At 43.8% G+C, this 14,050-nt stretch overlaps 1 protein-coding gene across 4 annotated transcripts in view; it reads right to left on the bottom strand.

The window, feature by feature from the left end:
- SLC39A11 (solute carrier family 39 member 11) overlaps positions 1-14,050 on the bottom strand; it is a 261,302-nt gene that overhangs the window by 42,017 nt on the left and 205,235 nt on the right. For all 4 annotated transcript variants that reach the window (XM_083598917.1, XM_083598918.1, XM_083598920.1 and 1 more), the window contains one exon: positions 10,778-10,847. In XM_083598917.1, coding sequence (XP_083455043.1) covers positions 10,778-10,847 — 70 coding nt within the window. The remainder of the gene's footprint in view (positions 1-10,777; positions 10,848-14,050) is intronic.

Raw genomic sequence — 14,050 nt, 5'->3', positions numbered from 1 at the left:
GTTCAAACCATGCTCAACATGAAAAAAATGTGTAACTGCAGCATAACAAAGGCAGCCATAAACAATAAATAAAACATTAAAAATGCACAACCAAACAGAACAATTTCCACATAAATCGCAGCAAGATACAAAATACAAGATACAAAGAAAGCCATAACACCCACCCACAAAAATAAAAAACCTCAAGCAACACCCCAGTCCAAAAGCCTGTTCAGCAGCCTCAGCTATTGTAGCTGGAGTCAGTCAGACCAAGTGGAAAATGGCCTCCAAGAAAGGGTGCAGGTCTTCCAAGACTCACAGCCAAGATGGTTTCTCCCTTTCTCTCATTCTAACAGTTGTTAATTCTGATGTCAAGTTCATTCCCACCCCCCTCCAGCCAATACTCAGATCTGCTGAGGTGCATATGGGTACGATTTCACATATTCAGCATAACTTTATTAAGCTCCCTTCGTGTGTTGATCGCATGAAGAGGCAAAGTGGCCCCTAGGCCCTCGCCTCTTTTTGTTAGTGTGGAGAAGCCTTTGCACATAGACTCTCATGTGTCACAAGCAAGCCTGAATCCCAGAACTGTGGCTATGAATGGTTCTGGGCCTGGGGAAGCGAAGTTGTGTAGATGTCTGTTCCCAGTTTCCGACATCCACAATGCCTTGCCCCTTCAGACAAGCAACATTAAGATCATATAATCGTATGCAATGCAGGAATAAGCAGCTGTCCCACACAGGGATCGAACCTGCAACCTTGGCATTATCAACACCACACACTAACCAACTGTGCTATCCACATGAGTCTGCATATAGGAAATGTGTAAAGATTCACACTGCGACAGCAAGGGACACAACAATAATGAAATGAAATGCACAAGAGAACTGGAGTTGCCCTGAGAAACTAGGAGGTGAGAAGAGCTATATGCTGAACACTTGCCATTCACTCTTTTGTGCAATGACCGATTTGCATTTGGGAAACCTTAAAGAACGCTGCTGTTTCTCCCCAGCTGTTTCCCCCCAGCCTTTTCTCTTGTTCTGATGCCATGCAATGAATGAATGAATGAATGAATGAATGAATGCTGGGGTCTACTCTTTCCTTGATCTCACTGCATAAGGAAGCTCACTAGCAGAAAAGGGTAGGGACAGCAGAACCTGCAAAGGAAAGGCGAGTGAATGCTGACCAGAACAGCAATGTCTTCCAGCCCTGATGTTCCCAAAGCACTTATGGGGAACCTGTGTGGCCCTCCAGATGTTTTTGGCCTACAACTCCCATGATCTCTAGCTAGCAGGACCAGTGGTCATTGATGATGGGAATTGTAGTCCCAAAACACCTGGAGTTTGCCTATGCCTGCTTTAGGGTATTTTTCGTATATTGTACATATTCATATATTGTTTCTTCAGACACGGGTGGGTTAAACCACAGAGCCTAGGACTTGCCGATCAGAAGGTCGGTGGTTCGAATCCCCACGACGGGGTGAGCTCCTGTTGTTCGGTCCCAGCTCCTGCCCACCTAGCAGTTCGAAAGCACGTCAAAGTGCAAGTAGATAAATAGGTACTGCTCCAGCGGGAAGGTAAATGGCGTTTAAGTGCGCTGCTCTGGTTTGCCAGAAGCGGCTTAGTCATGGTCGCCACAATCCGGAAGTTGTCTGCGGACAAACGCCGGCTCCCTCGGCCAATAAAGCAAGATGAGCGCTGCAACCCCAGAGTCGGCCATGACTGGACCTAATGATCCCTTTACCCTTACCTTACACTTTTTTGTGCCTTTCTCTTTTCTTTTTCTCTTTTTCTTTACACCACTTTATTTCTTTGCAACTGAAACCCCTTTCAATAAAAAAATATTAATACAAAAAAGGTTGATAACAAGGTATGAATATCCTGCAGACTGTTCAGCACTTTGCATGGACAATCAAATAGGGCTTCCCCTCCATTTCCAGCATTATATGCTGCTGTCCCAGAGAAACCCATTTTTTCTGCTTTTCGGATCAATGCCATAAATGCACCTTACAGGCTCCTCTTTTGAAAAATGCTTCCAGAAACCAGACCCCAGGAGCTATTAAAGCAAAAGTCAGCTTTCCAGGGTACATATTTATTAACCAAGCTCCCCTTAAATTGTTTTTTATTAGAAAACCAGGTTCTTCCATTCTCCCTATCTCAACTCATTTCAGAACCAATGAATGTTAGATTAAGATAAAGTATCACACTAGGAGGGGGAAAAGTTTAAGCGCAGCTTACGCGGTGGAGGGGTGAGTGCTTTTCTTGTATTCAAATGCAAATGCAGCTGAAGAAGAGAAAAAGAAGAAGATTGATATGTATTTTATTCCACCCACCCAATTTGGCTTTAAAATGAACAAATACCAGCCCTACAGATAATGTACTTCAATGCTTGCCATCAGTTGGACCTGCTCTTGACTGGGCTCGTGAAGCCAGCCATGAATCACAGAGCTGGTTGAGGTCATTATCATATTGGGGGCTTAGCAGAAAAGCCCTGCCCACACCATGTATTAGTGACAGTCTGACAGCATCCCCCCACTCCCCCCCCAATCTATTTAAGCCAACCCCCAAGTGACAAAACCTCAACTAGCATCCTCTCTGAAATTAAGGCTAATCCTTGATGCTTCCACTGATGTTAGGCAAGGAACTGATAAGATCTGTTAATAAATTGTTATAGTGGCAGGCTTTTAGCTGTGACGTCCGTGAAGAAATTTTGCAAATAAATGCTATACATTCATGCGATGCATTGCATTAATTGTTAGAATTCCTGCTCCATGATTGCAGTCATGGGATTGTTGTCTATCACATGACGGCGTATGTTTTGACTCCACAGAGTGGGAAGTGACGGAGACAGGAGGTTTGTGTTACTGTGTTCTGTGAAGTGGGACTATTGTCCTTTGTTCTTTCTCTTTGCTGTCTGATGCTAGAGAGAGAGGGAGCCATGTTGCAGTGCTCCGTTTGTGTTTATATGTAAATAAAGTAGATTAGCCAAAATGCTGAGTTGCTGAGGTCGGTTATGCAAGCTGTGAAGACTCCGCGAATCCGTAAGTGTGCCGATGTCGGTTGGCATCGGTCGCTGTGATGTTCGGGCAGAAGAAAGCTTTTGAAGCTTCCGAACGATCGACCAGGAGGGTGGGAACATGCCAGTTGGGCATGTGTCTCTGCCAGGGTCCTACTCGAGAGTAAGACGAGCTCCTGACACTGATATCCCCCCCAGGAGCATATACAGTATGGCTCTCCTCCTCATTTAATCCCCAGAATAGCCCAGTAAGGTAGGTTAGGCTAAGAGGCAGTGACTAGCCCAGAGAGTGTAATGGTAAAGTGGGAATTTGAACTCTTGTCTTCCAGGTCCAACACTGGCTTTCAGTTTGTGTGTGCAGGCATGCACGGACACAAACACACAAATGATTAGTTGAATTGTAGAGTTGGAAGAAGCCCCAATGGGTCATTTATTCCAACTCCTTGCAATGCAGAAATCTCAACGAAGGCATCCATGACAGATGGTTATCCAACCTCTGCTTAAAAATCCCCAATGAATTGGATATTCGGCTAGTAACTTCACTTGCCCTTTAAACTGGACGGCTGCTTCCATCCTATCTTGTTCTATCTTATCCAATAAAGGTATAACAACAGCCCCACAGTGGGCAAGACTCTAAGTAGCTTGGAGTGATTTTTCATAGGGGTGTATGGAGAAATGGTGAATCCTCTCGCCTTCCTTTCCTGCACTGCAGTATGCTGAGAATTGTAATAAATCAATACATCTTTAAGGCATACGACATTTCCCTATATGCTAACCCAGAAAGACATTTGACTCCAAGTTGGCAGGCTGCTTGTCTCCTGTTTCCAAGCTCTACTTTATCCTCCCATCTATTGAAGGATCGCGGGCAAATCCAATGTTTTTATTTTATAAGGAAAAAGAGTTCTGGTACTCACCATGAAGTTGTTGCAGCAAATGCCACATTTGGGGGGGGGAATGGGGGGGAATTGTGCTGATACTGCATAGCCTTGCACACACACCCGGGGGGGGGGGGAGGAAACCACTGGGCAAATCACTTGCCTTGCTATTCTGACTCAGTGGAGCACTCAGACTGGGTTGGGAAGTTGCACATACTCTAGTTCTCAAAGTCAAGGGGCAGGTTTATTTTTATTTATTTTTTAAGCATCAGAGGCATCTGCTTTGGAGGTTTCAATCCTTGGGGAGGCAGCTCTGTGGAGCTTGTACTAGGAAAGAAATGGTACATGAACCCTCTTCAGTCCCAGGAGATAGCCCTCCTCCTCTCCGAACAGGACTCTTTCGCAGCAAATCATTGGCACTAAAATATTGAGCACTAGAAGACTGAGAAGCGGAGCATGTGGAAGTGGGCTTCCAGCAAAATTAACCAGAGTTTCTTTTGAGTCACCTGCAAAACTGGTCTCGAGGCTGTCATTCCATGAAAAACGGATGGATATAAAAATGCTGGTCCCCAGAGTTCTATCACTGTCTTCACCTGCTGAAGGAATCATCTTCGGAGGGTGACCTGGAGCTCCCCGAACCAGCAGCCAGTGTTGAGGAGCCATGAGGCAGATCTGAGGGATCTGTGGCCCTCAGAGGACATGGCAAACCAACCTCCACCTCAAGACATGGGTAGCCCCTTCATGGAATTGGAGGTGGATGCTGAATAGTTTCCAAGTCTTAGGAAGCACAGATGCTTTAAGGCAGGCATGGCCAAACTTGACCCTCCAGTTGTTTTGGGACTACAATTCCCACCATCCCTAGCTAACAGGAACAGTGGTCAGGGATGATGGGAACTGTAGTCCCAAAACAGCTGGAGGGCCAAGTTTGGCCATGCCTGCTTTAAGGTGCAGTTTCAGTTGGCTACCAAACTGCTCACCAGAGAAACAATGACTGCTCAGGAGAAATATAATTGTTGTTGTCATTTAGTCGTTTAGTCGTTTAGTCGTGTCTGACTCTTCGTGACCCCATGGACAAGAGCATGCCTACTGTCTTCCACTGCCTCCCGTAGTTTGGTCAAACTCATGCTGGTAGCTTCGAGAACACTGTCCAACCATCTCGCCCTCTGTCGTCCCCTTCTCCTTGTGCCCTCCATCTTTCCCAACATCAGGGTCTTTTCCAGGGAGTCTTCTCTTCTCATGAGGTGGCCAAAGTATTGGAGCCTCAGCTTCAGGATCTGTCCTTCCATTGAGCACTCAGGGCTGATTCCCTTCAGAATGGATAGGTTTGATCTTCTCACAGTCCATGGGACTCTCAAGAGCCTCCTCCACCACCATAATTCAAAAGCATCAATTCTCTGGCAATTAGCCTTCTTTATGGTCCAGCTCTCGCTTCCATACATCACTACTGGGAAAACCATAGCTTTAACTATACGGACCTTTGTCGGCAAGGTGATGTCTCTGCTTTTTAAGATGATACTCATAAGGAAGTAGATCAAGTATGTTCCAGGCACAGAGAGTTGGAATAACCTCTTGGCAGCAAATTCCTGATCTGTGCACTCCTGCCCAGTCACTGAAGCCCCCTAAGTTTGGACTGCCTTTAGACCAGGCATAGGCAAACTCCTGCCCTCCAGATGTTTGGGACTACGACTCCCACCATCCCTAGCTAACAGGACCAGTGGTCAGGGATGATGGGAATTGTAGTCCCAAACATCTGGAGGGCTGGAGTTTGCCTATGCCTGCTTTAGACCTTGCTTCTCATGCTGCCCCTGTGTTAGGATGTCAGACTGTGATTCTGGTACTGTCCCCTGTTCTGCCTGCCTGTCACCTGAAGCAGGACAATTGCACCAAAAAAGGCACACTGAAATATTGAATTTTAGCACATGCATGATCTCTTACCCCTGGACTGAGCTCAGGGACACCCAGTTTTGATTGGCAACAGAAGCTGGATTCACAAATCGCTTCCTGGAGTTCTGCTTGGCAGGTAAAACCGTTCTTGGCAGGGGAAGATTGTGTGAAAAAAATTCCTTCAGGTGCTGGTTTTTTGGTCATTGTGTAGCTGTTAAGGGCACAAGAGCCCTAAAAACAACCAAAAAGTTACCTAACACCCCAGAAACCTGCAGATTCCAAAGCTATTTCTCATTGCCCAGTGACCAAATCTCTTTCTCAATATGTTTGCAAGTTTGAGTATGTGAGATTAAGTGTTTGACTTGAGAGCTTTAACTAGTGTCCTCAAGGCTTTGGTATGACTTCCCAGAGGAAGTCTGATTGTGTCCCTTTTTGATGAGTTTCCAGAAAAAGTGTAAGGCTCATTCATACATAGAGACACTTTATGAGCAAAACTGAGGAGCTGAATGTGAGTCTGCTGTTCGTAATGCATTGTTTTGTGAAACTCTTGCAGTTGGATTGGAAATTTAGTGGGTTTGTTGCTATGACTTTTTATGAGCTACTTCAGATGATAGAAGAGGCTGCATTTACATTTCTGAAACAAATTAATCAACAAGGAACAAATTACGTCCCCGCATTTTGCTCTCTTGCTCATTCACAAATTAACCTAATCAGCAGATATGAACAGCGAAGGAAATGTTTGTGCCTCGGGATAACAGATGCCAATTAAGAACAGATAGTAAAAGTCATGTTAATTTTTCATTCTAAGTATCACCAGAACAATCTCACAGCCTTGATGGCAGCAAAATGAGCAATGAAGCAGGAACGAAAGTGTGGAACGGCTTTCGATGTAATGGCTCCTTTGAAGTCTACCTTGCCTAAAGTAATTATTGAAAGCTGGAGAGATCCTTGTTTGCTGTTTTAAAAGTTCTCCTGAGGAGAAAACAACCTGTCTCTATGGCTCCAAAAGATGGTTAGAGAAAGAAAGAGAAAAAGTTGTGAAGACCAATAATAAAAAAAGTGGTAACACAGAGCCTGGATTCTCAAAATGTAACAGCAAATCTCCCTTGTGGGCCACTGACAAGGAAACCAGGATGTCCTCCTAGAAGTTCCAACTCAATTTTCATGTATATATGGCCCAAGAGATGCAATGCTACCTTTTTATTTTTAACTCAGAGCAATATTTTTCTTACCTACAAGCATCGCGTAAATATCTGCTCCCTAGCCAAGATTCACTTGCCAAATGCTGCATTACACTGCATACCAAAAGGCTTTCAATAGGTAATTGGAATCAAATAACCCAACAAGGTGGAAGGATAGATCGTGAAGCGTGAAGCTGAGGCTGCAATACTTTGGCCACCTTATGAGAAGACTCCCTGGAAAAGACCCTGATGTTGGGAAAGATGGAGGGCACAAGGAGAAGGGGGTGACAGAGGATGAGATGGTTGGACAGTGTTCTCGAAGCTACCAGCAAGAGGTTGACCAAACTGCGGGAGGCAGTGGAAGACAGGAGTGCCTGGCATGCTCTGGTCCATGGGGTCACGAAGAGTCGGACACGACTAAATGACTAAACAACAACAACAACCCAACAAGGAACCAATGGTCACAAACACAGCAGTAGGGAGGGGTAACATATTTCTGGAGCTGAAGGAACAGGTTAGCAAGAGCAAGTTTTGAGTGCCTGTGCACGCGCGCACGCGCGCACACACACACACACACGCACACACACACGCACACATGTGTTAATAACTTAACAACTGTGAGAAGTTATGCAAAGGAACAAGGATGATGAAAATTGCAGCTGAAAAGCCGCTATCTATCTGTGAGAAGATATCAAACAAATATCAGGCACTAGCTCTACCAATACTGCCCTCTATGAGGCCCCACCTCTGCTATCTGAAACTGTAACATCTCACATGCTCATCTCATCAATCAACACAACATCCTGCGCCAGCATCACACAGCTCTAACATCTGTCACACCCAGTTCCAAGACATCTTGTCCCTGTAGTCAGTTTTGCAGAGGACAAAATACACTGGAAGTGAGAACACAGGTCAACCAATAACTAATAAAAATATCCATGTCAGGAGCTACGACGTTCAACATGAATTGTTTGGGCAAACTCTTCATTTATATGCACCATGTTCAACAACTGTAGTTATTTTGATACAACAAAGAATTCTGGGGAGGGGAAAAAATCAGTTTTGTTCGAAGAAAATCCTTTCTCACCCACTTTCCCTCCAACGGATGCTTTAAAACAACATTTTTAAAAAGTGGCACTTTTAGTACTTCATGTAACATTCCTTTATACACAAAACATTAAAAAAAAAGAATCCGTCCAAAAAGTATAGTGAAAGCCCCTCCATTTATGACAATTGATCTTAAGATGCCAGCAGTACAGATTTCTGAGAATTCTCTCATTTCAATAGGCAAATTAGAGTGTGGATCGTTTTTAAGGTTAGTGTCAGGGAACTGCCATCGGAACTAGAGGAGGAGGCGAGGCCCCACAACGATGCTGGAGAGGGGCCAAGCAGGGAGAGAGGCAAGTCTCCTGTAGGGGAAGAAAATCAGCGCTACACCAGGGATAGAGGGGGGCCAATGGGGGAAGCAGAGAGCAGGCTCTGGGACTCTTCACTGGACACCAGCGGGGAGAGCACAGGTCCTCCGCTACCCACGCCCTCCCTGCGCAGAAGACTTCCGCGCAGGGAGAGTAGGAGGAGACTGGGCGTCAAACAACTTTTATGTTGGAAAAGGTTTAAGAAACGCCCACTGACGGATTCTGCCAGCGACTGAACAGCCACGGAGTGGATGGCTGTCCAGCGAGAAATGGTTTAACCAGCCAACCTAGCCCAGAGCGGCAGCTATTTACGCACAAGCAACCCCTAAAGCCATTACAGTTAGACATAAACAAGGCTGAAGCAATATTACCTTGACAACACCTGGCATACTTGACTATGCTCTGTTGTTTTCCTTTTATTGATTGCTTAAAGCCCAGCATTGTGTGAGAAAGAAAGTGCATTTCAAGATATGCTTATTACCCAAAGACCGTTATACCCAGCAGACACAGACAAGAGACTCACAGCCATAAGAATTCTGCTTCCTTGGGATAACAAGGGATTACCTTTTCCTGCTCTGCAACATCCTTTCTGAGGTGATGTCAACAGAACTGCACACAATATTCATATATTCATAGCATCACATAACAGTGTTATGATATTAGCGCTTATGTGAAATTAGGATTTTTATTTTTATTTTGCACTTGGCACTTGTTTACACTGCATCACATTTGCCTGTTGACTGTCACAGCTCACCTTGTTTGCAGATATTCTTTTGAGTATCCTTGCATTCCCTTTACGTTAAAAATCACCTTGAACAATTTGGTATATAACCAGCAAACTAGACTACCTCACCGGTCAATCCTAACCCTAAACCAGTTTCCCAGCCTTGGGCCTCCAGCTGTTTTTGGACTACAACTCCCATCATCCCTAGCTAGCAAGACCAGTGGTCAGGGATGGTGGAAATTGTAGTTTGAAAACAGCTGGAGACCCAAGGTTGGAAGACACTGACCTAAACCATTTATGAACAAAAAGCACAGGTCCCTATCAGGAGGATCCATAGACCCCTGGTACCAAACTGTATGGGAAACCACTGTATGGGAAACTGTATGGGAAACCATGGGAACAAACACAGCAAGACACCTTCACTCCTGCATGGCTCCCCTTTGTCACATACACAGGCCAACAAGACAATGAACTATCCCCTGGCTACAAATCAATATGGCGAACAACCCAGCGACACTTCCCTTTCACACAATCAAAACACACTGCAACCAACCATGCTCTGGGCTCTTTGATCTCTTGCTCTGCCAGCAAAAATAAGACACCTATCCATGCGACAAAAAAGCACCACCCATATACTCTGTAAAGAAGGAAAGTTTACAGCAGTGGTGTCCAAACTTTTTTCAAAGAGGGCCAGATTTGATGAAGTGAAGGGCCGTGAGGGCCAACCAAAGGGCTGACCACAGTTGTTGACCTTTTTTCAGGATTTTACCCCAAAGTTGTTGAACTATTTTTAGGACTGAAGTTGTTGAGCTTTTTAGGGTTGAGGTCATTGAGGGTTTTTTTAGGATTTTACCCCAGGAAATAAACTGCCACAGGGGCCGGATTAAACCGGATTAGGCCCCCAAAACGGACTTTGGACATGCCTGGTTTACAGTCTCCCTCAACCCCTTCCAGTGTGGGTGAGAGCCAGTGTGGTGTAGTGGTTAAGAGCGGTAGTCACGTAATCTGGGGAACCGGGTTCGCGTCTCCGCTCCTCCACATGCAGCTGCTGGGTGACCTTAGGCTAGTCGCACTTCTCTGAAGTCTCTCAGCCCCACTCACCTCACAGAGTGTTTGTTGTGGGGGAGGAGGGGAAAGGAGAATGTTAGCCGCTTTGAGACTCCTTAAAGGGAGTGAAAGGCGGGATATCAAATCCAAACTCTTCTTCTTCTTCTTCTTCTTCTTCTTCTTCTTCTTCTTCTTCCCCTTCTCTATTTTCTCCTCTCTCTTTCCCCCCACTTTTCTTACCCTCACAACCCCACACTGACTACAACAAAAATGTCTCGAATGGACTGTAGTTGAGCTGTAAGAAAGACTCTACGATTTGAAAATAGAGACACTGAATGTACTCTTGTTACTTATGGAAAATCTTATGGAGGGAGGCCTACATTTTCTACATCCCTCCTGTCTATTTATTCCTATTTTCTGTTTCTTGTTCCTTAAGCAGTTACTGATCCCCAAGAGGACCTGAGGTGGGCCACAACATGAAAGCTGTTCGTAGCAACTTGCAGAGTGACGTTGGGGGTGGGGTCAGTGTTTCTTGGAGAGCAGCTGGAAAAACACTACTGCCTCTTGCATTTTCTTCCCCAAGGAATTTGAGGAAGCATCACTCCAAGCTCTTCAAAACACCACAAAGAAGATGTCACCTATGCATAGTGAACTTACCTGGCACTTTCAAAGGTTGCAGATGCTGACTTTCCAACAGCACCAAATCCAACGCCAACAGCCAAGCCCTCTGAAACAGAGAAAGAACATGGTAATGTAGTAACCTAGCAGGTGGCTTGGCTTATAGATGGACACCCTGCATAATTCATTCTCGCCCACTTTAGGATTCGGCCACGTAGTCTTTGAGCTGAAAAAGGCTCCCCACCCCATTTTTATACTTTATGTGTCCTGTATGAGGATATGACTTGTTGAGCTTGATTTTGAACTTGTGGGTTTAGGAAAACGAAGGATACTGAGTAACACAAGATCCATTTGCTGTTGTTTACTGTCTCTCATCTCCTATATATTTTGGAAAGTTGTTGGCCTCTGTCTGTTTTCTATGCATTTCGACACCTCTTAAGATATTGTAAACTGATATTGCAAGGTGCTTCCTGATATGAGGAACAGGTTTTTGTCCATGTATGGATACAGTTGGACACCATTTTGAATCAAGATGGCAGACTGAACCTGTCAAAACGCCACTGATTTTCATTTCACTTTTCATTTGTATGCTGCATTTCTATATTACTATACACAAGGCAGTTTACAGGAACAAAATATACAACAAAGAACACACACCTTATTATAATCTGATCCAATACAAAAAAATATTGTAATAAAAGATAACTTTAAAATGGAATGACTTGTATCAAATAAATAGTCAACAATCTTTCAGAATATAATAGTAAACAATAAAATTAACTCTCAAAATGTCAGCAAATAATAATTAAACAGAAATTTACTCTTAACAATCACAATAAATAATTACTAAACTATGATCTATAAAAAATAACTGCAAATCACAATGCATCAAATACCACAATCAGTGCTCTTTTTTTTCTTAAAAAAATGTTTAGGGGTACTCTCATTTTCCTACTCATATTGAAATACTGCCCCTCAATGAGGCCAAACTTAGATTCACAAAATGTTTAGGGGTATGTGTACCCCTGCATCCCCCCAGAAAAAAGCACTGACCACAATACATACAAAGCTATGTAAAAGGATCAAATTGATAACCGCTATTTCAAAACAGCACTGAATTGTTTTGGTTTCTTAGAATTCCACTAGTTAGTTTGCTGTCATTTGATTAACTATCTAAATATATCAACATCCCTTTGTTTTGCTTAAAAGAAAATGGCATGGCAATCTTAAAATCACTAGCTCTTCCCCTGAAGTATTGCAAAGAAATAACACCACAATCCGCAGGAAGTTAGACATATTTAAATCAAGTTATTCTAAATTTGATTGCAACTATACTCGTTCTACCGATTTCCATGAGACTTAAATGCAGCTAACTTGAACTGGACCATGGCCTGAGAATGAAAGACTTAAAAGGGGGTGGGGGCAGAAAACAAGACAAAAAGCAGTGAGCATTTTGGAACCTTAGAAGATTCTGTTGGCTTTTTTTACAATGCCTCAAGACTGTTTGTTGTTTTCGCTAACAGCGTGGTTACACTTCTATAATTAACCTTCTAAGAGTGCAGTCAGTTGCTGCCTTTACTCTAATGACTCAATTTTATCAGCTTCCACACTAGCAAACAAGCACAAATATTTAGGCTCTTTCAGTGAAACATCACTCAATACAAGATAGTCTTAGCAAGGACACTGATCCCACGGAGAAAGAAATACTGTGCAAGGCAATTCCTTTCACTGGGCCAAATAACTTTCCTTTTGGGGGGGTACTGGATAGCTCAGTTGGTAGAGCATGAGACTCTTAATCTCAGGGTTGTGAGTTTGAGTCCCACATTGGGCAAAAGATTCCTGTAGGGAACTGGATGACCTTTGGGGTCCTTTCCAACTTTCCATTGATTCTACAATTCCATGATATTCAAAGCATCACAGTAGCATAGAAATCAATGATGTAGCACTAATATGGTGGAAAAGAAGCATGTCGAGTCTGGGCAGGGCAGAGTGGAAACTATTCATGTGCCATCTTCATTGGCATTCTGCCCACCAGGAGAATCCAATGGCAGGCAAAGGAGAATATGAGCTATTAGGTTACATATCTATGGAGCCATATTTGTGTGAGTCTCTAGCTACACTGGCTATGGCTGTGTACACAGTATACATCTATATCAAATTTCAAAGTGCATTGCTACTTCTCAAAGAATCCTGGGAACTATAGTTTACCCATCTCCTACAACCCCTAGCACTCTTACCAAACTGTATTTCCCACAATTCTTTGAGGGAAGTCATGCACTCTAAATGTATGTAATTTACACTGCCTAGTCGTCTAGGACTAGCAAGCCCAACCACAGCATCAATTTTAAGATCATTATGTCACATCCCAAACGTCAACAGAAAATAAATAAGGCTCCCCATCCTCTCCCATTATATGAAAAAATATGAGTAAAATAGCATGTCCTGCTATATGCTGTGGATATAGTTTGCCTGAACCTCCTTGGTTTTTGTTAATACAGCCATCCAAAACTAGTCTTAGGTTACCAGCCTCAGAGACATGGGAAACAGGAATCCACACTAAAGTGTTAGGCCATGTTAACTAACACATATGAGACTAATTTTTGCCATGTGCCAGCTTTGTGGATGTTTTAATTATTGTAGCGTTCAGAGCTCAGCATGTTCTAATAGAAGCTTCACTAGCAGGTGCATTTACATCTCCGCAGGGCATAAATCAGAACTGCCTTAATTACAATTGCTGTAGCTGCTAATGGGGAGAAGGAAGCATTTAGCCCTCAAACAGGTGCAGGAAATCTGACAACTGACTTCATTATGTGCTTTGGGCTTTGTCCCCAGAGGTGAGTCTTGAAGCCACTCCTAGGCAATTGACTCAATTCTCTCCTTGGTTCATCCCACTTCCAGATGCTTCTGTTTCCTCCTCAAACCATCCGTCCCTTAAACTACTTGAAGCATCTTCACATCTTTCAAACAGCGGCCGTTCAGAGAAATAATTCCTAGTGACGCAACCTTTTCTACAAATATCAGTTGTTGTTTTTAAAAAGAAGTGTTTGTGTTGTTATCATTCTGCCTCCAGCACCACATGGGAGAAGGAGAGAGAATGAATGAATGAATGATAACTGTAGCACTGAGAACCTCTTGATGATGGCATGAAAAAAGAGGCTCCATTGAGACAGAGGCAATGGCCAATAAGACAGCAGACCAATGCATCTTTTCAAAAAGGCTCTAGACTTCAGCTTTTGGTGGCAAAGATATTACAAGACTGGAAGGGCGAACACGCCACCCACTGTTCTACAGTCTGAAGATCTCACTGCCCTT

The sequence above is a fragment of the Podarcis filfolensis genome (genome assembly GCF_964270895.1).
Source record: "Podarcis filfolensis genome assembly, chromosome: 2".
NCBI lineage: Eukaryota > Metazoa > Chordata > Lepidosauria > Squamata > Lacertidae > Podarcis > Podarcis filfolensis.
The sequence above is the reverse complement of the archived record's forward strand: the minus strand, read 5'-3'. Positions and strand labels throughout refer to the sequence as shown.